Source organism: Leptinotarsa decemlineata, unplaced genomic scaffold (genome assembly GCF_025532065.1).
Source record: "Leptinotarsa decemlineata unplaced genomic scaffold, Ldec_3_MD MMD2_tig00000199_RagTag_RagTag, whole genome shotgun sequence".
Lineage (NCBI taxonomy): Eukaryota > Metazoa > Arthropoda > Insecta > Coleoptera > Chrysomelidae > Leptinotarsa > Leptinotarsa decemlineata.
Window position 1 is genome coordinate 17,983,732 of NW_027412544.1, and position 27,516 is coordinate 18,011,247.

Consider the following 27,516-nt stretch of genomic DNA (forward strand, 5'->3'; position numbering starts at 1 on the left):
TCACAGGGTTGGTTAAAATCTTCAAATATTTCGAATTCAATGTTGATACATTTTTTTGGAAATATTTTTCTATCTTCAAATCTTATCAGTAGTTGTACCTTTGACGTATTCTATTTCGTTTATTTCATTTTATAAATTGCATCTTTTCGAAATTCCAGCTAAATCACAGAAAAGGCGATTTATATTTTGTAAAAAAATCAAAAATAGTGTGTATCTGTATATCTACTGCAATGGGGAATGTTCCTCAATTTGGGAGCAAATGCAAGTTTGGACAAAATAAAGTTGAGTTTATTTCATGAGTTTTTCAAATTCACTTCGAAAAGTATTCAAATTGATGTTTCAAATGTTGGGTTTTAATTTGTAAAGGGATTTGTTTCTAATTCACATATTGGTGACAGTGCCTATATCAAGTTGAAATAATTCATACGTACCTAGATATTCTACTTTAAAAAAGGAAAATTATCTTTATAAATCAACAATTAAGGCAAAATATAAATTATAATTCAATACCACCTCCACAAGCCACATAAACAACAGTTGTTATTTATATAGAGGAAGATAGGTTAGGTGCACAAAATGTCATATGTCACAGAATGTCTCGGAACTCCGAATATAAGTAAACAGAACAGCATGCCTCTGAAATATGTCATCTTTGTTTGTCTCATACAGGTAACAGATTCATTGTCCTTTATTAGCTACAACCGATGTTGCCAAATGGTGAAATAGAAGCGAATCCTTTTAAATGTTGAATGCATTGTTTCTTTCCTCTTTTTTAAATATTTTAATAATTTTTTAAAGAAAAAGGTTGAAATGATAAGTTTAAAATGCGTTGTTTTAGAGCTCTTTTATGAAAACTACTGGATTTTCGTCAGGAGGAACATTCCCCATTATTCAGTTAATGGAAACACTGGATTATATATATCCTTTTTACAATTTTTTATTTAACTTGCAATGTATGCATATTAGGCAGTGATAAATCTTGCAACTGAATTTTAAAGTAGTTATCCGCACTTTGAAATTAAAAAAATTAAAATAGCGGAAAACAAGAGTCCGATCATTTCCGTCATACCAATTTCATTAGGCAAAGGTTAGGGGTAGTTTCGTGATGTCATAGTAATTTATAACGGAATAATGAAATTAAATGAAATAAACAGACAAAGCAATATGTTCAGCGATAACTAGAAAATGAAAAATAAATTAGGTGCAAAAATATTTTCCTAAAAAAAAAAGAAAATGAACATTAAAATTGAATCACACTCATGAATTTTATTACATCATACAATATATATGATATAAACGTTTGTCGCGAGATTTAACTGTGTAGGTAAGAATGCGATATCTAACTTGACCTGGACATAAGAGATTCAAAGAACAATATGTTTTTATGAAATAAGTGAATGTCGCGACATGCTTTTATGTCATGTAAACGGTGTAACTTGATAAATTTTACTTCTTTCATTAATTATATTGTGTAGGAATCCTGTGAATGATATTTGTTTCGGTCCCGTATGAATGTTTGGAATACAAACGGAATAGAGAAAAGTGTTTTTTGTATAGTTGATTTTTGAAATTGATTACTTTCTTCCTTTCTTTGGAATATTTCCACAATTTTTGTATCAAGACGTAGAAAGCCAAAAACTTTCCCAAAAATTAATCTATCAATTTAAATAAATCGATGGGTTTGGTTTTTTAGAGCATGTAAATGAAAGCTTGTTTTTGAAAACGTTTCTTACTGTTAATTTTTTTCAAGAAAATTTTTTAATCAGACAGTAATTTGTATTACTTAGATGTTATTGTCCCGAAAAAAGTTTATAATCAGACATCAAAAAAAATTAACGTCCAATCATTTTCTCTGAATTCTCCGATTCCTCATCTACACTTAAGAAATGAATTATTTTTTGGTCCTGGCCAATAGTTCTGCAACCAGGGTGTATGGATGACATTATTTCACTATTGACCTCTAGTTCTCTAGTCTAGTTACTAGTTATAAACAACTGTCAAAAAGACATCAATTTCCAAAATTTAATATAAATATGTGTGGTTGATGACTTGTTTATTTCATGGTAATTCATGATCACTTTAATGAATAAATGGGGTCAAACCCGAAACCGGACGTATAAATAAAATCTACCAGTGGTAATTAGACAAAATGGTTTTATTCATTTCAATAATTTATTATACATTGAACAGACTGAAGTTACTACCATAATTATTCAGTTCAAATATAATTCCTCTGGTCTATTAAATCAAATCATGATTTTTCCAATTTTCACAGTATAAATAAATGAGTCTTTTAACTCTTAATTCATTTATTGATTTCCAATAACAATAAACAGAAGACCACACTTGGAATGATTTATGATATTATGTTGAAGTCATTGTTATATTTAAACAGATAGTTCGTCAACGATTGAATAAGTAAACAACTGATAAGGTCTACCCAGATGGCACTCTTCTGCAATAAGCAAATATAACAATTTCGAACTAAGTTACCATTGTCCAATGCTCCATACTTAGTTGCCACTGAGATAGCTTTACTAAGCTTCAAAATACAGTTTGAATTCGAAAAAATCAAAAGGTATGTTGTTGTATGTTGTTTTATAATGATCACAACCAATGATGATTACGAAATGTTAAATATTTCCTTCGAATTTTTTTGAAATTTCGTGTTCAATTACCACTTTAGATGAACTACTTGTTAATGATTATTTTGATCTACATAACTATGATTTTTTTAATTTCTTGTATCTTGTACGGAAGCGAAAAAAGCCCACTTATTTTTATTAGTTGTTGATTCTTGCAAATTCTAAATGTGAAATGTTGAGATGACACTAGATATTTTAAAATAAAAAGTAGAATCGATATTTCGAATATGGGGTTGAAACTTCGAGATTAAAGTCGAAATTTCCAGATTAAAACCGAAATTTCGAGTTTATAGTGGTAATTTCAGATTTGAATTTCTGAACAGAATAATAGGAATTATATTAATTTTATTGCACTTTCTAATTATGCATCTATGCACCAACGTTCCCCTTAAAATTCTTTGTAAATGTATTTTATAGCTCAATCAGCGTAACACGTCTAAACATGCCAAGGAAGCTACGTTTTGACATAATTACGTATCTTAATAATAATAATAAATCGGCTTTATTGATAATACAAAAAACAATACAAAGATATATTTGAAAATGAAAATAGGTTACAGGAGATTCTGGTACTCCTTGGCGAAGTCTAGCTCAAAGCTACTCTAACTCAACCAACAAGCACCACTCCATAATGCACGCAAACATACAAAAATAAAAGCAATTAACAGTAATGGTACCACGAAATGAGAACCGTAAATAAAATAATAATTTGTTATTACCTTCTAATGATAGTTGATAAATAATTTAATTTAATTGATCTGTTGTCTAAAAAGCAAAAGTTGACATTACTGACTATCATAGATATAATTTTTATATTTGTATTTGAATTTCCTGATATTGAATCTCTTCAATTGCTCGGGCAATGAATTATAGAGTTTTACAGCACCAAAAAGAAATGATCTCTGAAACTGTGCAGTGCGATGTTGTGGCATAGTTAATTTGTTTTTATGTCTACTGTTTCTTGGGTGAATATTTTCACGCAGAATTAGTTTTTGTATTAAAAGAGGATAATGGGGAAGGGTGATCAATTTATGAACAAAACAACCCAAATGATGAATCATACGGTTTTTCATATTGAGCCAGCGGGAGTTTTTAAAGGCTTCAGAAATTGAATCATACTTACGAAGTCCATAAATTAGGCGACAACAAGAATTTTGCACTTTTTGTATTCTTTTTTTATCTGAATCAAATAAGTATGGCCAATATATGAAGTCACAGTAGTTGAAATGGCTTAGCACCAAACTATCACACAGCATTCTTTTTAGAGGTTGGCTCAAAATAAAACGATTACAGTATAACAGTTTCAATGACATATAAGCCTTTTTCACTAAATTTTTAACATGACTAGTGAATCTAAGATCAGTGTCAAGCATCACCCCTAAGTGTTTAGCTGTATTGACAGGAGTCAAGATAGTATGACCTAGTTCTAAACGGAAATTGTCTTCTGCAAATTTACGATTCTTCTGCGATCCAAGTGCATCATCATTGTTTTATTAGGATTAATTTTCAAATCATGTTCACTTGATAGCCCATTGATCAAATCAAGATCAGTGTTGAAGAGATTTTGTGCCTCAGCACAATCATCGATTTTAAAGTGCATGTATAATTGTATGTCATCAGCATACGCCTGTATTTTACATTTCTTGATGGACGAAAAAATGTCAGTAGTATAAATGATGAACAATAAAGGTCCCAAAATGGAACCCTGTAGTACTCCTGATAGCATATCAAAAGGTAAGGAGTGATGACCATGAACAACAACTTTTTGAGATCGACCAAGTAAATAAGACCAGATGGGATATAAGGCAGCACTATCAAAACCATAATATTTGAGTTTCATGCAAATCAGCTCATGATTGATGGTATCGAATGCTTTCGAAAAATCTAGTAGTACCAGAGTGCTAATCATTCCCTTATCAAATCCCTCAACAATGTCTTGTGTAACAGTAACAAGAGCTGTAGCCGTGCTAAAACCCTGCCTAAAACCACATTGCGATGGTGATAACAGATTATTGGTATTGAAATATTCATTAATTTGTAAATAAATAACTCTTTCAAAAATTTTACTCATGGTTGGAAGTATACTGATAATTCTGAGATCAGAGTAACTAGCTGGATCATTATTCTTGGGAATGGGTTTCCCAATGACAATTTTCCACAAGTCAGGAAAATATGAACGTTCAAAACAACAATTGATGATATGTGTCATATATTTATCTATAAACGGGCTACAAAGTTTCAACATTCTGGTTGAAATATTATCAACCCCTGAAACTTGACTTTTAATATCATTCAGGATTTCATGAATAGCTTCTTCAGTAGCGAATCGAAATGAGAAGTTATCTTGCCTGATTAAATAATTATTGCTATAAAATTCAATATTTTCATCACAATTATTAGAAACATTTTGTACGAATTGGGCAAAATAGTTGTTTATTTCATCGGGATTCGAGAGGTGATTGGGTAATGAATATTGTTTTTTTTTTGAACGAACATTGAGGTTAGAAAGAGCATTCCAGGTTTTGCTTGGTATTTTTTCAGAACAGACAGACTTGAGATATGTCCTTTTTTCAGTTCTAACTATTGACAAGGTATAATTTCTCAATTCTGTATACCTCATACGATCATTAACAGATTTAGTTTTTTTTTTAATTTTTGAAAGGCTTTATCACGTTCTTTCATAAGAAGTCTGAGATTTTGAGTGAGCCAAGGAGTGGGTGGTTTGGTAATTCTAACTTTTTTAAGAGGGGCGTGTCTGTCAAAAGTAGAGATTAAAAATGAATTGAAATTGTACAATTTATCATCAATATCATTTTCACTTATAATTTCGAACCACGGCAACTGGTGTAAATCTGATAAAAAAGTATGCAAAGTGAAATTGTCGAAACAGCGGTATATGTTACAAGTTTGGGTTCTATTTTGAATTTCTTTGTTAAATATTCAACGTAAACTAGCCTGTGATCTGAAATGCCTTGGGATGATAAAGTACCAGATCTTACAACATGATTATTATTACTAACGAAAATCGGGTCAATGAGCGTGCTAGAAACGTTGGTGATTCTAGTAGGCTCATTAAGAATTTGTTCTAAATTGTAACATTCAAAGCAGTTAAGTAGGGGATTGGGAAGTTTGAAAAGGTCAACGTTGAAGTCTCCCATGCATATCACATAATCAGAAACAGGACAAACAGCAGATGAAATATTATCAAGGTCACCAATCATGCTCAAAACATTAATATTTGGAGGCCTATAAAATACCCCTAAGACCAGACTCCTACATCCAAGTTTCACTTCAATAAAGATGAATTCAAGAGATTCTTTAATCAAATCATTTCTAAGATAAATTACGACACCCCCACCTCTCCCTTTTCTATCCTCACGTATGAACTTGTAACCATAAATTTGAATCAAGTTAGAATCAAACTGATCGGTCAGCCACGTATCAGAGACCATTACAATGTCAAATTTTTTCTCATGTACAATGAGGTCATTAAAGCCTGTAAAAATTGACCTGAGATTCGGATGAGCAATTTTCATAACGGAAATGTTAAATTTCAAATACAGGAAAAGCAGATTGTTTACTCATTAATTATATCCATGATATAAGTATCGAAAATATAGAAATGCGGCAAATATTTTTTTTAATATAACTGTTTGAGAGTAAAAACGGATGAAATAGATCGGTAATGTACAAAGATTCTTGAAATGTAAGAGATATTATAATTTATTATCAGTAACAGATCAAACAAAGAATCAATTATACAGTGTGGTACTTTTAACTGGAATAAATTCAGTAGAATTGTAGCAGAATGTTTCTTGCAAAATTCCTGAGACAGGTCGATTTTGTTTTCAAGAGAGATACATTTCTACATTCTAATGAACCAAATTACATGCATCCCTTACATAGGGTAGCTACCCCTTAAATTTTTTAAATAGCAATAAGGGTTGATTTGTAATTAATTTTAAAGACATATTATTCCTCTAAACAGCAGTGCTCGATTTTTAAAATTTCGTCGATTAGTTTCCGAGATACTATCAATTTAATAATTTGCATAAAAAATTAGCATTTTTCAAATTATCCTCATGTCTTATGAAAAATGCGCAGCTTTGAAGAAAATGTTTAAACAGGTCGATTTTGCCTTCAAGGGAGAAACATTTTAACAATGTAATAAATCAAATTACATACACTACTAAGCAGCTACCCTGCTTAGAAACTGTCTGTAGAAACAGTTGTTGAACTGGAAGCATTTCTGTTTCTTGTAGATGTTTTTTAGTTGTATGTATTCTTCGATTACTTCTCCACTGAGACCATTGACCCTCGGAAGATTTTCAAATATTCACTAGTTTTTAGAAACAATGAGGATACATCAAATAATTATGAAATCTCTCCATCTCGCAACTTTACATCGCAAATTCTATTTATGAATTCATGCGGATCAACAAAACCCAATTGTGAGATTGAGAGAGTTTCAAACTTTTTGGTTAGCCATTAGCAATGTTATAAATAGGGAAATTTATGGCGGAGACAATTGGTCGCACCGAATTGCCAGATTTTTTTGGTGGACCGCATATTTTAGGAACTGTAGGATTTGACACCTGCAGACTTCTTTTCAAAGTCGGTGCGATCAAATTTTGACACTTCTTGAGTGTGTTTTTCACTTCTAAAACCATCTCAGGCAACTGGTTCCTTGGTTCCCGCTCTCGATTGAATTATCAATTCTGTCATAGTTATCTAAGTAGTCCAATATCACAACCTAATTGCCTTTGTCTGATTTCAGATATCTGCTCCTTCAATCAATCGACAATCTTTCATTTTGCCTAAAAGTGAAAGTGTATCCTGTTAAATATATAAATAATTGAGACCAGTATTAGAGTTAGGAATTATGGTACTTCAACTCCTGAAAACGCTAACTTAGTTGATGGAACGCGCGTCGATAAGAGTGTTGCAGTACTGGTGTTTTGGAACAGTGTTTGTTTCGAACATTCAATACATTTCAAATGAGTATTGTAATATATACACGCACATACTTTCATATTCTGTCGCCATTTTAAATAAAGACATTTTTCTGAAGTTCTACTTGTCAAGCCCTTTCATTCCATTTCTAATATGTAATACGCCATTTTGTGATGGCGGCCATCTCAAATTTAAAATTATTCCATGATTACAATAACCAACTCATTTTGTCACTTCATTATTTTCACTACAGTAATGCCATAAAATATATTGAATGTTTTTTATGCGTTCCAGAACCCACCGTCACCCAATCGGCCTCACTGTGTTGACAGAGCAATCGACGAGGAGGGGAGGATCGCGCGACTCGCCACCTCCCCCTCCAGCACCGCGCGTTACGTCGAAATCGTCCAGGAACGGCGTTTCCCTACAAGATTCCAAGCATAGTCATCAACAATGGAAAAGGTACACGGACTCTCCGGGAGTAGGCTCTCCCCCGCCACCTCCACCAGCTCCCACGAGTCCCAATTCGGGAAGAAGGGAAAGGAGGGCTAGCCCCCACGGAAGTGGGGGCAGCAAGGAAAAGAACAGTAAAGGAGCGAGAGGTGTTCCGCAAAGCTTTGGTTACTTCAAGAGGAACGGGAACGGCGTGAATGGCAATGGTAATGGAACTAGCAATGGGCAGAACGTGTCAGGTAATTAAATCGGCTCATATTCAGAAATCTGCTTGATTAAATATAGAAAAAAAAGTTTGAATACACTAGGGGCAATAAATCTTTATACATGAGTCATCAATAAAATATGCAATCAAAAACTTAGTGTCATATATCGCCATTTTCTTCTACTAGTGAAAGTTTGCGGTTCATTGAAGAAAGCGGCACGAATTATTCTGCAATTGATGACGTATCAGTAACGTTTTTATTGTAAGGTTTGAGATATTATATACTACATAAATATTTAATTTCACAATTGATAAAGTTCAAATTTTAACCTCAAATTGTGAATAGCTAGCTCTCTCTGATATTTCTTATAAGGAAGATGGAATAAGGAATATAAAATATAATGTATCCACATTAAATTGAATTGAATAGGATTAGTTTTTAGTGAATTTCAAAAATTGTTCAACAAAAATTTATGTTGCTTGGAGCAGTACCAAGTTGTTTCGTTTTCATTACTTTATCGACTTGATTCGAATTGTATATCCGAAATGATGGCGCTTGTGTAAAGATACATTGACCATAAGATTGATTTGAATTGGAGTAAAATGAGTTTTTCAAAATAGTTGGATTCATTTGTTGATCTTTTTTTTCCTTCAATAAGTGATTTTTGGAATATTTATATGTATAGTTCTTAACTCCCTTTAACAAATTATTTGGTTACAATCAGCAAACCTAAATCATAATATACCTAGCTAGATATTCTATTTTTCATTAAAGAAAAAACATTTACAGATGAAGCACTGAAAAATTAATCCACGGTAACATGTTTTTGTCTTATTTGACCTTATCAATGCTGTGTAACCATATGTGTCTAGAAAAAAAATTATACCAGTTCCACATATCCTACGACATGTCCATGCATTCCAGTTTTTTTATCGAAGATAAAACGTTGATATTTTACTTCCGTCGCAAATGAAATAACCTCATAACTGAATAAATTAACAAGAAAATCGATTGTCATGTAGCAACGTGATAACCGTAATATGTGGTTGGGGTATCAAATTACTGTTACGTAATTTCCGTTAATGAGTGGTTTGTCTACCACGGTACATTTAAATATTATTAAAATCAAACATCATCTAAAAATTATTTGGTTCTGTTCAAATTTGTTTTTCAATCCATGAAAGATGGCGCAGCAATCGACGAATATCAGTTTTTTAGATATTTACTTCTCAGAGGTGTGCTCAAGATTTTGCAAAACATCCACAATTAAAAATATAATTCAAATTATGGATCTTTGTTTCAGTGATCAGAGTGTATACTTGATTTACATCACTGAAGTCAAGTCTTCATGTAATAATCCCAATTCATTTCTAATTTTACCTTCAATGGTAATATAGGAACAGATTTGTTTGTGGCCAAATATTTTACATTACACATTCAATAGTCCGTGGACGCTGTTATTCGAATTGATTGGTCAGTGTGGATTTCAATATTCCATTATTGCATGATTTCTGAAAGACGATTCAGAGAACCATACCTTAGGAAAAGTTTTGACTGTTTTTGTACTCACTTAACAAAAAGTTATCTCATTTTGACAATTAACGTCATGAAGGATGGTATTGATGAAGTCTTATAAATCTATAACAATGCTCTGGGACAATCCGGAATTGTCAGCTAGCTCTCCTGTACTGACATGAAGTCTATAGCTTACATGAGTTAATTCATCTGTTACATCATTTTTTATAATGAATGTAGCTTGGCAGATCAGTTGAACACTTCGACGAGATGTAAATTATTTCACAGGTCGGTAAATTAAAGAAAGTGAAAAAATCTTATCTTGAAAACGTTGAACACAAATATGGATAGCATTATCAAGATTCCTGCTAGCTTCTCGTGAACAAGAACCATATAAATTTTTTTCTTGTACTTTTGAATATTTTTTCATTCAATAATATTATGTAATAACAGACGTGTTGTTACTCATAGTTTTTCTTTTGTAAATACAGACATTAAACATTACCAAGGCAATTATTTAGGGGGGATAATTTTAATGCCAGCATCAATGGATAATTCTCAATAAAATAATCTTTCATTCTGGATATTTTCAACAAAGTCTATATTTCGTAATATTTGACTGTTCACAGGTTGAAATAATCATCTGGTATAGTTTCATTTGACGCATACCTCAAATTTTGTGCAATCTCATTTACAGTTCTCAGTAACTCTTGTATGAATCAACGGTAAGTGCAAATCAACATGTAAAATGTCTTCTAAAAATTTTCGTTTTAATCGTGAGTTTTAAAAATTGCCAGATTTTCCATACGAAATATAATGGAAATAGACACTGATACCAATTCAGGGCCAAAAACGAGAAATCAATAAGTTTTTTTCAAATAGTAACAACGGTATTGGAATTCCTAAAAGTTGGGGAATTTTTTTCGAATACTGCGTATAGACTGGCACGTGCTAGGAATCGCACGTTAAAATGTGAGACCTTGTTAATCATTAACTCACACAAGAATTCTGGGTTATCATTCGTATGGGGACGGTAGGTGGTTAGCGGGAAACCAATTTCAACCCCATTTTTGATTCAGTGTCAAACATTTCATATCTGAAATGTTTTATATTATTTGTGAGTCCCAGCGAAATGAGTTATTTTATATTTCTAGTTATTCCCCTATTGTATCAATTTCCAATCAATAATGAAAATAGGGATCATCATCTCTCAGTAATTCCCATGTTCTCCTGTATTTATTTGTTATTCATTAAATATTTCACTTGTTGAAAGGTATAAAGGAAAAAAGAAAAAACATATTTTCCCATGTACAATAACAAGGTAAACGTCAGTTTGAAAAAAAAACAAATTGCATATTAGGGACTGCTTTTATATTTTCATCTAAATTGTTGAAAATTTTCGGTTCGAGATAGAGATGGCTTTTCTAGTAGAGGGCTATTCGATGTGGTCAAGGTACTAGCAAATTTCCAGAGCGAGTTGAATAATCATGAATTGCTGAATCTATGAAAAATTTTATCTGTTAATATAAACAAAAATACATAATTCATAAATATGTATCACAACAATAGGTTTTTGAACGAGCTCATACGTTGATGTGCTTCACATAATAACTAAGGGATAGCTTATTCTTCGCAATCGGCAATTCTCACTCGTTAATCCTTGTACAACATGTCTGACTCACCTGTTACGAACATAAGTTAGTAGTTACTCTTGGATTGCATCACCGAAAGAAAAAGAAATAATACGTACTAAACTTTTATTCCTTCCAGTAATCCAAAATCAATCATCGGGGAAAACAGCAGCTGTATCTGCCGTACCCAGGACCAAAGTAAAAGTTTCAGGAGGAACTCAAACTTGTTCGAGCGATCTTCAACAATCTCATAGTGAGTAAGAACTTTAACCGATATACAAAAATATATACCTTCTCCTCGATTTATCGATTGAATATAGAAGTTACATTAATTATAAATGATGTTTCGCGGTTAGTGAAAATATTACTTCTGGAATTGTTCGTTTGAATTTATAAAATATTTCTTGCTGTTTTTAATGTTTGATTATATTGTGGACTAGGTATATAAATTATTTATATGAAATTTCAACTCTAGATGAAATGAACGTGTTTATTGAATAACAATTGCTTGTACACTGCTTTTTTACATTACAATCAAATCGACCATCTTATCTAGGTACTACACAAAAAATGCATTCTCTATCTCCCAGCAGGTACCTCGCAGGGTTGCCGGTTCAAAAACAAAAGTAATATGAATTGTCATTCAACAAAAGTTTTAACACTTGCCGATCATATCACCATGTCCAATTACCACCGATTCCTCTAGTTTCAATGTAATTTCACTTACTGGTATCACTATGAAAATGTGCTTGTATATTCTGGAATTTTTTTAATTGTTAATTTTACTAATCGAATGTGAAACAAATTTCATCAGATAGTTCTATTATTACTCGCAAAAAATACATGCACAAGTTATTTCTAACACCACCTTCAAACAAACGTTATTCCTAACAATATATAATAATCGTCTGATGAACTGAGATTTCGGAGTAAACTGAAATATTGATTTGTTGTTGTCATTATATTGTCCACTTAACAATGCTGGGAAGCATAATGGCATTACATGATTACCTACTCCCATGAGGTTTTGGTATGTCCATTCATTATTTATGGCCTTTATGTTTCGTACACCAATAGAATGTGTTCATTTGTATCTCTAAAACAATAATCAGAGTATATAAGGGGAAATAACAAATCACTTATTACCTAAAACGTAATAATAAAGTAGAAGCAAGTATATGTGGGGTTCGCCGAAAAAAGGTATATAGTGTGTCAAAAAATGAATTTTGACTTAATGATGGTTTCGTAGCCTTGAAAGTATGCTCTTTTGCGAGAACTTCGTCAAACTTGCGAAAAAAAAATATTTACACCTTCATTTGGTAATCGTATGTTCAGAACCATTTGCTGAGAAAAGGTACATAGATACTGAATCAATTCAAAATTACACTACAAATTACAACAGGAAACATTTTTTCCATTAGTTTCACCTACTTTACATTGAAAAGTGGTTTCAGAGTGTCTGAATTCAAAATCAAGATGAATTTTTATGGTGTATGGTATCATAATTTACTAAAAAATGTTAACGAAATTGTTTCAAAAAGTAATGTATTCTTAAAAAACTTTTGATTGAATTTTCCTTGATGGCAAAAACCCTGAATAACAAAATTTCAAAAAATATATGAATTATTTAAACACAATGAGTTTCCTCGAGAAGGGTTCAGTAGTCCTGGTTGGTGGGATAAGTATTTATATTGGATTAACAATAAAATCATGTAAAATATTTTATCTAATATATAAAAATGGATATTTGTTGGTTGGTTGGTAAGTGATAAACGTCTACATCGCTCAACTGATCGTGATGAAACTTGACATGTATAAGTTATTTTCCATAGAGAAGGTTTTTAGGCTATCAATTTTTCTGTAACTCGCCACTAGATGGCGCTGTAGAACAATTTTTTGAAAGCACTGTTCTATAACGCTGCGCACGCCTAAGTTCGTTATATATATATATATATATATATATATATATATATATATATATATATATATATATATATATATATATATATATATATACCGAATTCTTCAAGGGAGATATACGAGATTAATTAGGAAACTTATACACGAAAAAAGTCAACAGTCTGCTGCAAACATATCATAGTCAGCGGTTTCATATCAGTGCAAATTTATCTTGAAAATATTGATTTAGAAATTGAGATCATCGTATTTTTCAAAATACACGACATCCTTCAGGGGTTAGTTATTGGAATTTATTGGAAAACTCTCAACCTGTTATTCACGGAAGTACTCGACAGTATGGTAACAATTAGGCGTTTCATGATATCAGTGCAACAAACGAAATCCTTCAGAAGGTTGACACAAGATTAATTAGGAAACAATTAACAGTATAGAAACAATCAGTAGTTTCATGATATCAGTGGAAATTTGTCTTGGAAATATTATACTTACATTTGCTTTTCGCTGACCATGAATAATGAATTGATTACCGAAAACCTCAATGAAATATTCAGTTGATTTATTCAATTGTCCAAACTTTGATCCCAGAATGACTACAATGAAGTAATGTTCGGTTTACTCAAAAAAATATATCAGAAACAGTAGGAAAAAATACAATCTTAGTCTTAGTAAAAATACAATCTCAGTAAAACAAAAACATTTCAAAAACCAATGAAAATTAACGTTTCTTGATACTTGAATATGAAAATAACATCGTTTTTCGCGTCCTCTTTAGGACACATATTTTTCAATTCACGTGAATTATCAAGGAACAAAGTATTATAAAAATCAGACTTTATAAAATATAAAGGGCCGTCAAGATACTCTATTGCCTCTTTTATCGAGAAGCACACTGTGTGAAACTCCAAAATATTGTGATAACGGTAATAGAGGCAGTTAAATCAGATTTCGGTATCCTAAAATGCGTTCATTGTGAACTCCCGGTCCATGGAAAGAAATTGGCACAAAATGGTCAAGCAATGAGTATAGGATATTTTTCAAATGTGTAAAAATGCTAATTTGTGACCTGAAATGAAAATTAATTAATGGGTTAACAATAAGTAAGAAGTAAAATATATACAAACAATCAAAAAAATGAAATAAAATATAATAATCAAGATGAATGGTGGTAGGTAAGTAAAAAGTTTTGGTTGAATTAAAATTATATAAAACCTACGAAAGAAATAGTCATGAAAAAAAAAATGCAAAACATTGTTTAATATTGGCGGTGAGAGAGAATACTAAACAAATGATAATATGGTCAAATAATATTGATATTTCGTAATGATATGTGGTTGATTATTCTTCACAAAAGCAAAGAAAAAATCTTTTCTTTTACCCGTTTTATTTATTCAGAACTAAATTAGTATAATTTTCCCAATGGTTCATTAATTATTTTGCTCCAGGTGTCGCATTTGCTAAGGACGGCTCTGCACACATATAATACATACAAATTAGCGTTATTACATTTTCTTTTCATTGCTCATTGCTTACTCCCTTTTTTGCTCAATTTTTTCATATTGTTTAATTTTCAACCAAGGCATCCTAACATTGCGAGATATATTTCAAATCTGTGGATGGACACCTATGAAAGTATGAGAAAGCATTACTTCAACATAAATTCACAGTATCTTCAAAAACGATGAGTATAACTGTCTGATCACAGTCTGATTTAGAACAATTGCGTAATCAGTAAAAATGATACATCACTCTGATTATAAATTGTATTACTTTTTACAAAATATGATGCCACTTTAGCGAAAATTTAACACTTCATTATTTTCTAACAAATCTACTTTTTTAGAGGCCAGTCCGCCGCAGTTCAAGAGTTACTCCCTAACAGGCAACACTGCTAACCAGCTAAGTCAGTCAGTTAGGGAGCGGTTGATGATGGGCTCGCAAAGTCTTCCGAAAGGTGCTGGACACCAAGACTATGGTCTTGTTATGAGGCAGGGCCGACCGAAAGCAAGTGATGGTTCATTATCTGATACGCAAGCTATCGATAATACCAGTCCATATGCGCCTTGGCTTCGACACAGGTACGGTATTCTATTTATGAGATAAAGTTATAGTGGATATATCAATGCTCAGTTTCTTGTTTTTTGAAGAATCACGAAACAATCTTCGAGATTTCAAAAAGGTAATTTTTGTAAGCTCAATGATTAATAGTATTCCATGGTTCGAGAAAGGGAGTATACTATAAAGTTATTTCTGAATAGAATATTTTAGAAATCAGCACCATTTTATTATTTACATTTATGGATTTTCAACTCCCCTGAAATTAAAAAAAAGTTTCTTGGATGATTCAAAGTTGTTGCATATTACTAAATTAGCCCAGAAATAATCTGCATTTGAATAAAATTTAATTACAAAGATATATCCGTGTATAACCCAAATACCTCTTCAAATTATATTCAAACAATATTTAGCAGCCTACTGCTATGACTTCTGTCCATTTAAATCCATATGAATCTAATTGTTATCTATTAGTCCTGAATAATAATTCCCCAATTCAATCAGATGATAAATGTGGCAAGACAAAAACATTACAAGTTGACGATCGAAGTCGTTTTTTGAAAAAGTGAAGCGACTGATTATTACCAACATTGAAAGTGTTGATGGTTTTGTTAAGTTCATTGATGATTGACGGAGATTACCATGAAGACTTGAAAGGCGATATGTTTGAAGCATATTCTGATTAAATGTGAATGTGATGAATAATGCAAGGTATCATTCCAGAAAAGTTGTAAGAATACCAACTAATACATGGAGAAAAGCTTCGACATAACATTTTATGAAAATATGATTGAAAAAGAACTTTTGTCCACAGTATGTTCGAATTAAGCTCATTTCACGAAATATGTAGTCGACAAGATGATACAGAAGCGAAATATTAACATTCTGCGTCTACCCGCTTATCATTGCGAACTATACATCCCATTGGAGTTATTTCTAATATGTCTCTTTGAAAAGAAAATGTTGCTGAAAAGCGGCTGCCAACTTCACTGATTCAACAAATACGATAGCGTCATATATAAAAAGAGTTTTTTGAGTATATTGAGCATATATATATATATATATATATATATATATATATATATATATATATATATATATATATATATATATATATATATATATATATATTTATATATATATATATATATATATGTCCGGCATTTATAATATAAGGATTGGATTGCACCCCATCATTCACTTTTCAAATAGATGATATAAACACCATTTGAATTTCAATCTGGCCCTTTTTTTAAAGTATTTCGCTCCGGTTTTTATCATTTGGTGGAGGAATACACCCCTCTTCCGTTTTGTAAATGAATGAACCTATTAGGACATATATTTCAACATACGCTATGCATGATATTTCGTACTGGAACCTCTGGTGTAAAATGAATCGGTGCATTTCAGGACTTTGTAGGGATTTTGTCCGATTTTTATTATTTGATGGTGAATTACACCCTGCAAATCTGTTAAATTAATAAAGTTTATTGAAAGAATGTTTTTGACGTTCCATATAAATTGCAATATATTTTTGTTTCATAGACGCCACTAGTAATTTGGTTGCTAGAAAGTGGCCGCCAATTTCACACCAAACAATTTTTAACAGATTTTGTTCAATTCACGCAATAGAACCTAAAACAATGATTTTCAAAATTTTTACATCTACCTTCATACACGCCAATCTCACTAGTAATACCTTCATTTGTAACATTTACCGTTTGATTTATTTCGATCGGTTCATAAATAATATAATAATGTCAATTTTAAGAATCACTCGAAACAAAAAGAAGGCCCAAAAATTTAAGTCCACGCTAACGATGTCGCGGGCAAAACATATAAATTCGTCATTTTCAATAAACTAATGAATTTTTATACTCAATTAAAGACAAAACTTCAGTGTCGAATAGAACATTTTTTCAAAAAAAAAAAATAGAATATGAGTAATTTCTTGAATGTCAAGACGAATTCCATATTTGCAAACCATCTTTTGTAGAGCAGCACTAGTTAAACCACGATTATGACGTGTAACATTTGGAAGAGAAAGTTCTGAAACTTTTTAAATGCTTGGATATTAATTGCTTCAAGAATTCAAAAAATTGACTGGATAATCAAGTAGAATTGAATTCACTTCCTCTGCTGAATATATTTTCCAGTGTGGAAACTGGTAATTAGCTCGCACAAGTCTCGACTTCTGAGAGTTGTCGTTCGTAGGGGTGCGACAGCTGGTTAAAGGAAAGACAGATTTTTTAAACAGATTCCTGAACTCTGGTAAAATCATTAGTCAATAAGAAGGTTGTTTCCTTTATAAGGCCTAAATTTGAGTTAGTTCATACCTATACTAACACCTAAATGTACTTGTAATGCACTGTTTGGAACCTTTGGTGTAGTAATAAATATGACTAGAGTTTTTCCCAACACCAAACCGTTATTTTAATACCTCGACACATGTTCCGATCATCAAGTGATCATATTTTTTGTGAACTGGTCAGTGAAAATCTTACAATGAACTGTTACTTGAATACGTAATAGATTTTCCTCAAGTATCGCCCTGTTCCATCACATTCAAATTCGTCATTCAAGTTATTATTAATGATCATAATAAATGATTAAGATGATCACTTGATGGTTTGGTGTTGGGAAAAAACTCCAATAATATTCAAGTTATTATTATTAACGTCCAATTAGATATAAAACAGTTTCAAATAGGTATAGCTAAAAAAATGTATTTCAGATATTTCAAATCAAAGATGAAAATGAAAATAAAAAGTAGTTTGAAATGAAGACAATTACATGATTTCAATTGAAATCAATAAAACCACTGAGCTGACAGATAATTCTTAATTTTTTAGCAATACGTATTCAGTTGCACCAAGATTGTCAGAAACGGATAGCATGGAATCATTGTCTAGCCTTCCAGGACACAGAAGTAGTCTGACACATGCACGTCTTTTGAGGGATTCATCTTCAAGACTGAGTAGGAGTAACAGCATAAGGTGAGTATCAATAATAAAAACACCGTAAAGTTTTATATGATCTTGATGCTAATGTTGTCTTCACATATTTGTACACGATAGTTTTCATTGTATTACTAAGACAGATCTAAAGAAATAGCCTGACTACGAAAAAATCTTTTGAATTTTGTGTTACATATTGGTAAATAATAGAAGAATAGCGTCAAGGTCATGTTAATTTTACAATGATGAGACATTTCCCTCTCTTAGATCATTATTTTTAACAACATATTTCTTGCATACAGCTACCTCAGAGAGCGGACTTTTCCAAGGTACCAGAGCGGATAAATACAAACTGTGCTGTTTACAACATTCTTTTCATATGGCTAAATATTTATAATGTCACATATAGTAAGCAGTTGAAAATCTCTTATATACTATATGCTACCAAATATTTTCATATTTTACATTTTTGTTGAAAGAAGTATAAGAGAATATCTTTGAAAGTGAAAATATTTTTTCTCCCCATTATTCATTAACATGAGAGTCTTATATCACGAGTATACCTACTGATGCTAACGAGTTACTTTCAATTTTATCTTCTCAAAATAGTTTACTACAAGATTGTTAAATTTATGTTTGCTATAATCTGTATTTGTAGCAAGCTTAATGGCAAATTTATTGAGACTTCATTCTCAGAAAACTTTCCTATCCGTTTTAGTTTACTAAAACATTTTTGTGTTTTGTTCCTTTCCTTAAAATTTTGTTTCAAGCAGAATTTTGGCTCATCTTGTAAGGATCTGACATTTGTAAATATACCGAAGGTTATTGATCTCAGCATCCCGGTAATAATAATCAGATTTTACTTTTTCCAAGGCTTATTATTCAATTTTCTATTCATATTTTGAAATGTGAAATACAATATTCCTTCTTGAAAGTGTTCAGATACCTCATTTCCAAAAAAACAAAATGAAAATTTTAAGGTTTTTCATTTTTTGGAAAATTGTACCTACTTGACGGGTTGTGTCTGACACTCAGATTCACCTCAAAACAACAACAATTGTATCTAGTTGATATGGATTTTTGATTTCCTTAAGTTCATTCTTTTAATGAATGAAACTCAGCAACAAAGGAAACATTATTATAATATATGAATAATCATTCATGTATATGTTCCTGCATTTACGGAGAAAGTTCTTGGACCTAACTTTGCCTACATCTCTCAGTAAATTTATAGAAAACATGTATATTTGTATAAAAACTATAAAAAATACTGTTTCACAGAATGTTATTTTTTTCGAGATCTATTTTGGTTGTATAAATATTTAGCTTATGAATTTTCAAATACAGCTTTGCACTCACTGTTGTGTCCGCTTTGTTTGTTACTCACATTATTTTATACTACCAGGAAGATAAATCACTACACGCCATGCTTAGAGTAAAACTACACATCTACACAATGACAACTTTTCCATTTATCGAAAGCTTCTAATGGAAAGCATTCTGTGAACAAAGACAAATATTTTTAATGTAATTTTCACTAATTTTGGATTGTAGGTTTCTTTTTTCACAGACAAACAAGATTTCAAATGATCAAGAGTAACGTTTATTGCTGTAACTCTTAAGAGAGTTGCCTTAATACTACGATTTTTCATTTGGTTGGTGCTTTATTGAGAAACGAATATCTTATCATAGGAGGCTAGTTAGAATTGAATTATATGTTAAAAAAAAGCAAAAAATAAGTTTTTTTTTAAAATTTATTTTAGGATTCATATTTTGATCATTTTCTACATTTCTCCTTCTTTAGTTGCAGGATTTATATCGTATGTTCAAAAATACATTTGTAAGTACGGTTAAACAAAGTTATTCTCATTTGCAAATATAACTTGGAAAACTAGTGGTACAGGTAAATGTAGACAAGTTCATCTGAAGCAGTACTGTAACTGAATAACCATTTTCAACTATCCGAAGTCATTGTTGTACTCCTCCGTGCACTCTCATAGTCATATTGAAGTATCAGTAAACTGATACAGTTCGTATATAAGTAATGAAGGGAAAACCAAAGATAAAATTTGCTCAATTTTTCAAAAATATGAATTTTTCATCAATTCACATACATTCGTTTCAGTTTTTCTTCTACTTCTAATTTCTCGAAAATATTAATAGAAAGTAGTATTTTTTTAATTTACCATTAGAGTATACCTCTTGTCCCATAAAATATGCCGAAGTATACCATTCCAGTAAAAAAATAATTTTAAAGCTGTTTATATATCATAGTAAGTTAATGACTGCTCAATTTATTAAACTTCTAAAAATTAAGTATTGGAAAGAACGCTAAAATCAATAGATTTTTACTTTTGGCTTTCTTATACAATAACAAATATGTACAATTGGAATTATAATGTAAAAATCTTTCAACACGGTGTGCCCCCGACCAGAATTCAAGAATTGTTATGAATTATCTCAATGAGCGATTCAAGAAAATTGTTTGGATACAATGATACATCCGATAATCAGCCAGATCACCTGATCTAACACCTCTGGACTTGAGACGTTATTAAAAGGAAAATATTTATGTTAATTCATAAAATAATTAGGATCTTCGCAATTTTGAAACAACATTTTGTTAAACAAGAATTCGATTGCATCAACATTTAGGTTAACGAATTGAACATTTGACTAACTGAATAATCTCTTACTTCATCTTGTCCATTATAGAAACCAAAAGTATTTTTCTTCCTTTCAACTGTTTACAAATGAAAGAAAATTCGAAAGCGTATGATAATTTTTAAATGATTTCAAACTTACTATTAAATAGTTTTTTTTTGTAGCAGAATACGTTGAAGTTTAATAAAGATCATTTTCTGTTAGAATTCTAGAGAAAATTAATAAAGTCGCCCCGGAGCGCCAATTAATTTTTATTGTTGTTTTATAATTTCACAAATAAAGATTATGTTATCAACGAGAAAATTTAAATAAAAATGGCAATCCGAAAGAAAAATCAAAATACCTGTGAATTGATGAAAAATTTTAATTTTTGAAGTTTTCATCAAAAGCTAAGTAAATTTCGTCTATTGTTTCTCATATCAAGTTCAACAGGTTCGAAGATGACTTTATATTATCGCCATATTCAATTTGGAAAAAATGAGTTCCTGCACTGATATGTTCAATGAAAAATATATATAGTGTTGTTGAGAAGTTTTGTTGAAAATATCGACCAAGGTGAACTATATTCCAAAGATCATTATTATAATTGAAAGTAAAACTGCAAAAACAGAATATCTTCTGAATGGAGCAGGAATATAAAGATGTTAACATATTTATATTCAAATTTGATTTTATTTTTGATGATGTGGTGCAAATGGTGCAAATGTGCCACTGGAATCAATGAAGTCGCCCCGGAGCGCCAAATAATTTTTAATGTTGTTTTTATTTTTATCGTTGTTTTAGATTCAATATAATTTTATTTTTTGACCTTGAATTAACCCTACTATAACTTATGTTTCTAGAATATATTGCTAGAAGGTAACCCGTTAAAACTAATGGGAGAAATGTTTCAATTGATGTTGTCAAAATTAATCAAATCGTCTTGGTAGAAAAATTAGTTAAATTATAAGTTGAAACGAACATTGTTGAAATACATTGTTCTACGCAAACAAGTGAATGCACGTATGCGACGCTCGTCTACTATGTTTCAACATCGTCCGCCAAATTTTCAGGACGTTGATTGAACGGACGTCCGCACCGGGTCTTAACCCTAAATCGCGCGATTTTTTATTTTGAAGTAAAAACATATTTTCAGATAGAAATCATCGATAAAAATCAAGGAAAAATAGTAAAAAAATATCTGAAACACATTTATTTATGGAAAAAATGTTTTCATCATACAAAGTGGTTTGTGGTGAAGAAAGTATGAAATATCATAAAACAATTATTGTTCTTGTTCAAACACAAAATTCAAGCCACATTTTTGACATTTGATCAAGATAACGCACTTGCACATTGGTAATTTACACCTCTATTGGTTTTCATTATAAATGGGCCAATGACCAGTTGAAATAAGTCTCACATCCTTTGGTGGTACCTATGTAAGCTATGGTAGTGGAACGATGCTTTTTTTCTGTATTTCGCGTTCCAATTCAGATGGTCTTCCTCGTTCTGATGAAACTTCCAGACCTACTCGACATAAAGAAACATGTCTGCCCGAAAATCTACCAGTTTCATGTAGTTGGTAGTTTTCCTTTGTTGTTCTACTCTCCTATACAATAACCAGCAAATGGTAAAATAGCCTGATATACCATTTTTTCGGACGGATTTTGATTTTATATCGTCCAATGAGACTATCCATCAAGTCGACACCTCCAGTGTGACGATTATAGTCGATGAAAACGTTTGAACAGAATCTTTTCAGAGTAGTTTTCGGTATTTCACCAATATAGGAGGAGAATAAGCAAATTGTTTTATTGTCTTTCCAGCAGACATATCAACACCATCATGTGTACAAACTTATTCCATAGAACTACCTCGTTGCTACTTATTCACGTCTTTCTCTGGTGGCAACTTACAATTTGGTATTCTAGTTCTCCGTACTGTACCCAAAGAAAGTATTCCTCTGTGAGCTAGACAAGTAACTAGAGACAGAGTCGTATAAAAACTATGTAATTTTGGTTCACTGGGATGATTTTACACAATCTTCAAACTAGGTTACCAGTACTCACATATTTTCTTCAGCGTCTGTCAAAGCTTCACTTTCATTTCACTTTTCCAGTATAAATCTCGAAGTTGTAGGTAAATCCTGACATACCAGCCAGAATGAATAATTTGATTCCATATTTGTTAGGTTTGGGGAGTATATACTGTTTCAAGCTATGTCTGCTCTTACTGGCATACATTTGTTCATCAATAGATAAATGATTTTCGAGTGGAGCAGCCTGAAATCGTGCTAGAATAATGGTAATTATGGGTCTCAGTTTATGCAGTTAATCGTGATTAGTATCGTCTCTTGGTAACATATTACTGTTATATCATTGAAATGTAAATACTGTCTTACTTTTTGAAATCTCTTTCCTCCCATCCCTTCCTTTATCGTAGTGAAAGCTAAATTTGAGCTCCAATAGGATCTGATAATTCTTGTGCAGTAATATTAGCTGGCCTATTGGGATTTTTCTGCAGCGAAAAGAGGATTGACTGGTCTACAACGTCAGTAAAAAAGTACTTTAAATAGAAGTATGGGGGTACTGAGAGCCATAATGTCGGGAGGTAATTCATCGTTTCCTCTAAACGTTTTCGCATTTTCCTTCAAGACTAGATTTTTCTTCCTCCAAATTATATTCTTATTTTTTTAGTCGTTTTTCGTTACAGTTTTGTTTTGTGCCGCTTTCCTAGCTGTATCCGCTAAAGTTTCATCTTCCGAATCTTATGCTTCTAGTGTGTGTCTTTCTTCCAATACAGGACCTGTGTAATTATTTCCCATTATCCTCTCTTTTGATAATTCATCATCTTCACCGTATATAATCCCATCTTTCAAAAATTATAGAAATATTTTGAATGTCAATATCTTCTGTATTATTCACATCAGTCTCCTCCAAATCTGATGCATTGTCATCTAAACCATCTTCACTATCCCAAATATGATCAGCCTACCACTCAAGTCAGAAGTTTGCGGCTCATTTTTATTTGTATCTATTCTAACGAATTGAAGAATTAACTGTCTTAAACAAATTTATTTTAACAATACTTCACTATCACAACTAATTTATTTACACCACTCAGTAACTAACGCTTAATTTATCTTCACCGTTTGTTAACCGCTCGAATCGCTTTCTTGGTACAGACTACTCTTCGGGACGGAGAGCGACGTTTTTATATTGTCAACGAACGTTCCGGATCCCTCTGCGGATTTCGGGACTCATCCGCATCCTTCCCACTCTTTCGCGGTATTCCGTCATGCGTCATGCGTCGGTCAGGGCCGGCTTCAGATTCATTACACTATATTGTAGTGCGAACCGTTTTGTATCATATCGGAAACATCACAAGAAACATTAGATTTTTATGAAACAATGTCTTCCAGACTTCACCCAATATCAAAAAACTCACCAAAAATAAACTCTCAATATCCGCCACAATATTATTTTATATATCGATCTAAGTGCTGCCTAAACAACATCCTCAACCGAATGTAGAATAAGACTGAAATGTACACTGTGCAAAAAACAGTTTATGTGAATATTCTTTCCTGATTACGAAAATGACCTTATGTCGTTCATAAAGATGTAGCGGATATGATACGTGGCGTTTCGCAGCTAGAATTCAAAAAACATCATATGAAATATAAATTTGAAAAGGACGTATCAGATTTGATACAATACGCGATCTAGGGTTGAATGGACGTCGAAGAATTTTGATTTAATATTCACTCACTTGATCAATAATTCTGACTTTAAACATTGTGCATTGATTGTACGCCCGGCTGCACTGGGTCTAAAAGGATACATCGTCTGAGAAATGGTTAATAAAAATGTTCTCGCAACTCAAACATTATAAGACTTGTCACTCGTAAGAAGGTACTTGGTATATTCTTAAACTATATAAAGAACTCAAACTTTCTTCTTTGCGAGGCTATTTGACTGCAATGTTGGAAAAAAAATGAAAAATTTATCAAAAAAGTAACAAACTAGACAAATTCAATGTTGACGTGGAACATGTTGGTGTTTTTTCTTTTTATTATACATTTTACCCAGGTTGTAAAATCTACAAAAATTTGAAGCCCTCATTTTAGCTTGCATGTATTTATATTCTTGTGTTTTCGTTAAAGACCGGTTCACATCGATATCTTTAACACAATCGAGACTATTTTTAACATCACTGACACTGAAGGATATGGTTGATTTCTTCTCTTCGACCACCGCACGTCCAATTTTATAAAGTACTGTTTTTATATGATCAACATCGTTTTTAATTGTTGATATTCTGTTCATTATATTAGAACTAAATTTCCCAATTTTACTTGACAATGTGCAGTATTGTTTCTGTAACAGATCAAATTTTTCGGTCGTCTTATCCGTGTTATCAACATCTTCACCTAACCCAATTTTTGTTCGATCAAAACTTTTTTTTTTCTTCGACGGTTGAATTTTTAATTCACCTCCGTCGAGAATCAATTCCAAGCTGTTTCCGTTCGACTCACACTTTGTTTCGTCAAATATGGTTAAAGAATTTTTTCTTTTTCTAGTTAAGCATTCGATGCAAGCGTTTGAGTTGATATTTACGTTAAATTTCAGAATGTCACCACTTTCTACAATGTCACAGAAATCTAGGGTGTGTTCATCATGTTTGATAGATTTGTATTTGGATTCGTTGAAACTTTTTTCAGGCCGGATGGAACATTCCCTTTTTTCTACTGGTATATCTTTTTTTTGAAACAAATTCCTACATGAAACCAAGTCCAATGTGTTTTCAGAATCAGAATATGTGGCAATTTCTCCATACTTACAAATCTTGCTTTGCTCTTTCTGAATATCGCACTGAATAGAAGAACTTACGAATTTTGATTGAAATTCTGGAGTATTCTGCAAACTAAATTATCAATACAACATTTGATTTCACTATTGCAAAAATACCTTTGATATGCAACATGAAAAAATTTGTAGAAACCAATTCCGCCGTTTATTTTTGTGATTCATTTTTGGCACATTTTGTCATGATTTTGTCATTTGCTACTGTCACTATCAGTTAGTGCCAAGTTAGTTTTAATAAGGGATGTTTGTTTGAAATTTCTATGGAATATGACACAGTTTCTGGTCCTAGAATATAAATCTAAAATAAAAATGTTCTAATACTTTTTCATAATATTCTGATGAGGCTCTATGTTCTTTGAAGTTTTACTATCTGTTGGCGTTTGATGTCCTCTAATTGTTGACGTTACACGCAGCCGCGATGATTGACCAATGAAAGTTGGAAGGTTTCAGGGTTTTCCTTCGTGATGGTCTTGCTGTTACTGGTGAAACTATCCGATTGAAGTAGGTGTATTATATCCAAGTGGAGTGGGTATATGTGGACATGTACAAGTTGATCTCCATCAATGTATCGATCTGTTTTATTCAGATACCTATTCATCTCTTTTTTAGACTCGTTTGTTGTTCAAGTAATTTTACTTGTCCAGTTTCTCAGTTATTTCCCGTTTTCAACTTTTTTCAATGCAAAGTCGCTCAAAGTTTGGCTTTACACATCTGTTGAGTGGGTCGATCTTCAATAACATTTTCGAAATTTCACCTGGTTAGATGTTTGTTTCACCATCGTACTTGAAAAAAGCGCGTATGAACTCGCGCCAGCATTTTGCAGACTTTTCAACTTGTCATACAAAAAGGAAGTTTTTCGTTCTGATTGAAAGATTGATATAACTTTCGAAAACGAAGATCAACAGGCGACGATCTATCGTATGTCACCCATATTTGGAATAACGCGGTCGAGAAACATGGAGAGGCAAGAGGTGTAGCGCTTGTCTTCAACCCTCTTTCTATTGTTTATCAACAACTTATTGGAAAAAAAACAAGAATCCAATATATTTCTTTGCTGACGACAGCACACTTGTCTCGTCATTACATTTGGATTTCAGAACATGGGCTATGGATGCACATCTTCACTGGCAGCAGGAGGTAGCATATCTTAATGAGGATCTCAAAGTAATTTCGAATTGGGATAAAAGTAACCAGTTCAATTCAAAAACCCAGGCATCGGTTTTCTCCAAGAAGATAATTGTCTCCGAACCGGATATAATAATGCCAGGATGGACAATTCCGCTTTCTGCTTCGATAAGTTTGTTGGGGCTTAAAATGAACACCAATATGTCTTGGCATAATCATGTGCTGGAATTGCAAAAGCCTCTTCTTAAAAGCTTGGAACACTGTTCCGAACCAGAAAACTGTACACCTTAGCCACTTTTGGAGCTTTATTGAGCTAAGATCAAACCTTCTTTGGGGTATTCTTCTCATGTATGGGGTTCCGCCCCCAAACATACCCTGAAGCTGCTGGATTCCATCCAGAAAAGAACCATCCGCCTGATTGGAGACGCGAACACCACTTGCAACCTTGATAGTCTAGAACATCGAAGAAGGGTTGAAGATTTATCTCTCTCCTATAGATACCATCAAGAACTATAGAACCATCAAGCAAGGTTCAACTTAGTACA

The 27,516-nt window shown here is 32.1% G+C and overlaps 2 protein-coding genes across 4 annotated transcripts in view; one reads left to right on the plus strand and one right to left on the minus strand.

The window, feature by feature from the left end:
• sick (sickie) overlaps positions 1–27,516 on the plus strand; it is a 678,280-nt gene that overhangs the window by 565,029 nt on the left and 85,735 nt on the right. For all 3 annotated transcript variants that reach the window (XM_074173106.1, XM_074173104.1, XM_074173105.1), the window contains 4 exons: positions 7,893–8,290; positions 11,543–11,656; positions 15,164–15,398; positions 18,228–18,371. In XM_074173106.1, coding sequence (XP_074029207.1) covers positions 7,893–8,290; positions 11,543–11,656; positions 15,164–15,398; positions 18,228–18,371 — 891 coding nt within the window. The remainder of the gene's footprint in view (positions 1–7,892; positions 8,291–11,542; positions 11,657–15,163; positions 15,399–18,227; positions 18,372–27,516) is intronic.
• Positions 25,012–26,169, minus strand: LOC111502547 (uncharacterized). The gene is made up of 2 exons (XM_023156650.2): positions 25,949–26,169; positions 25,012–25,897 (listed from the first exon to the last, which is right to left on the minus strand). Exons 1-2 carry the CDS (start codon positions 26,009–26,011, stop codon positions 25,013–25,015), a joined length of 948 nt encoding a protein of 315 aa, XP_023012418.2. The 5' UTR covers positions 26,012–26,169; the 3' UTR covers position 25,012.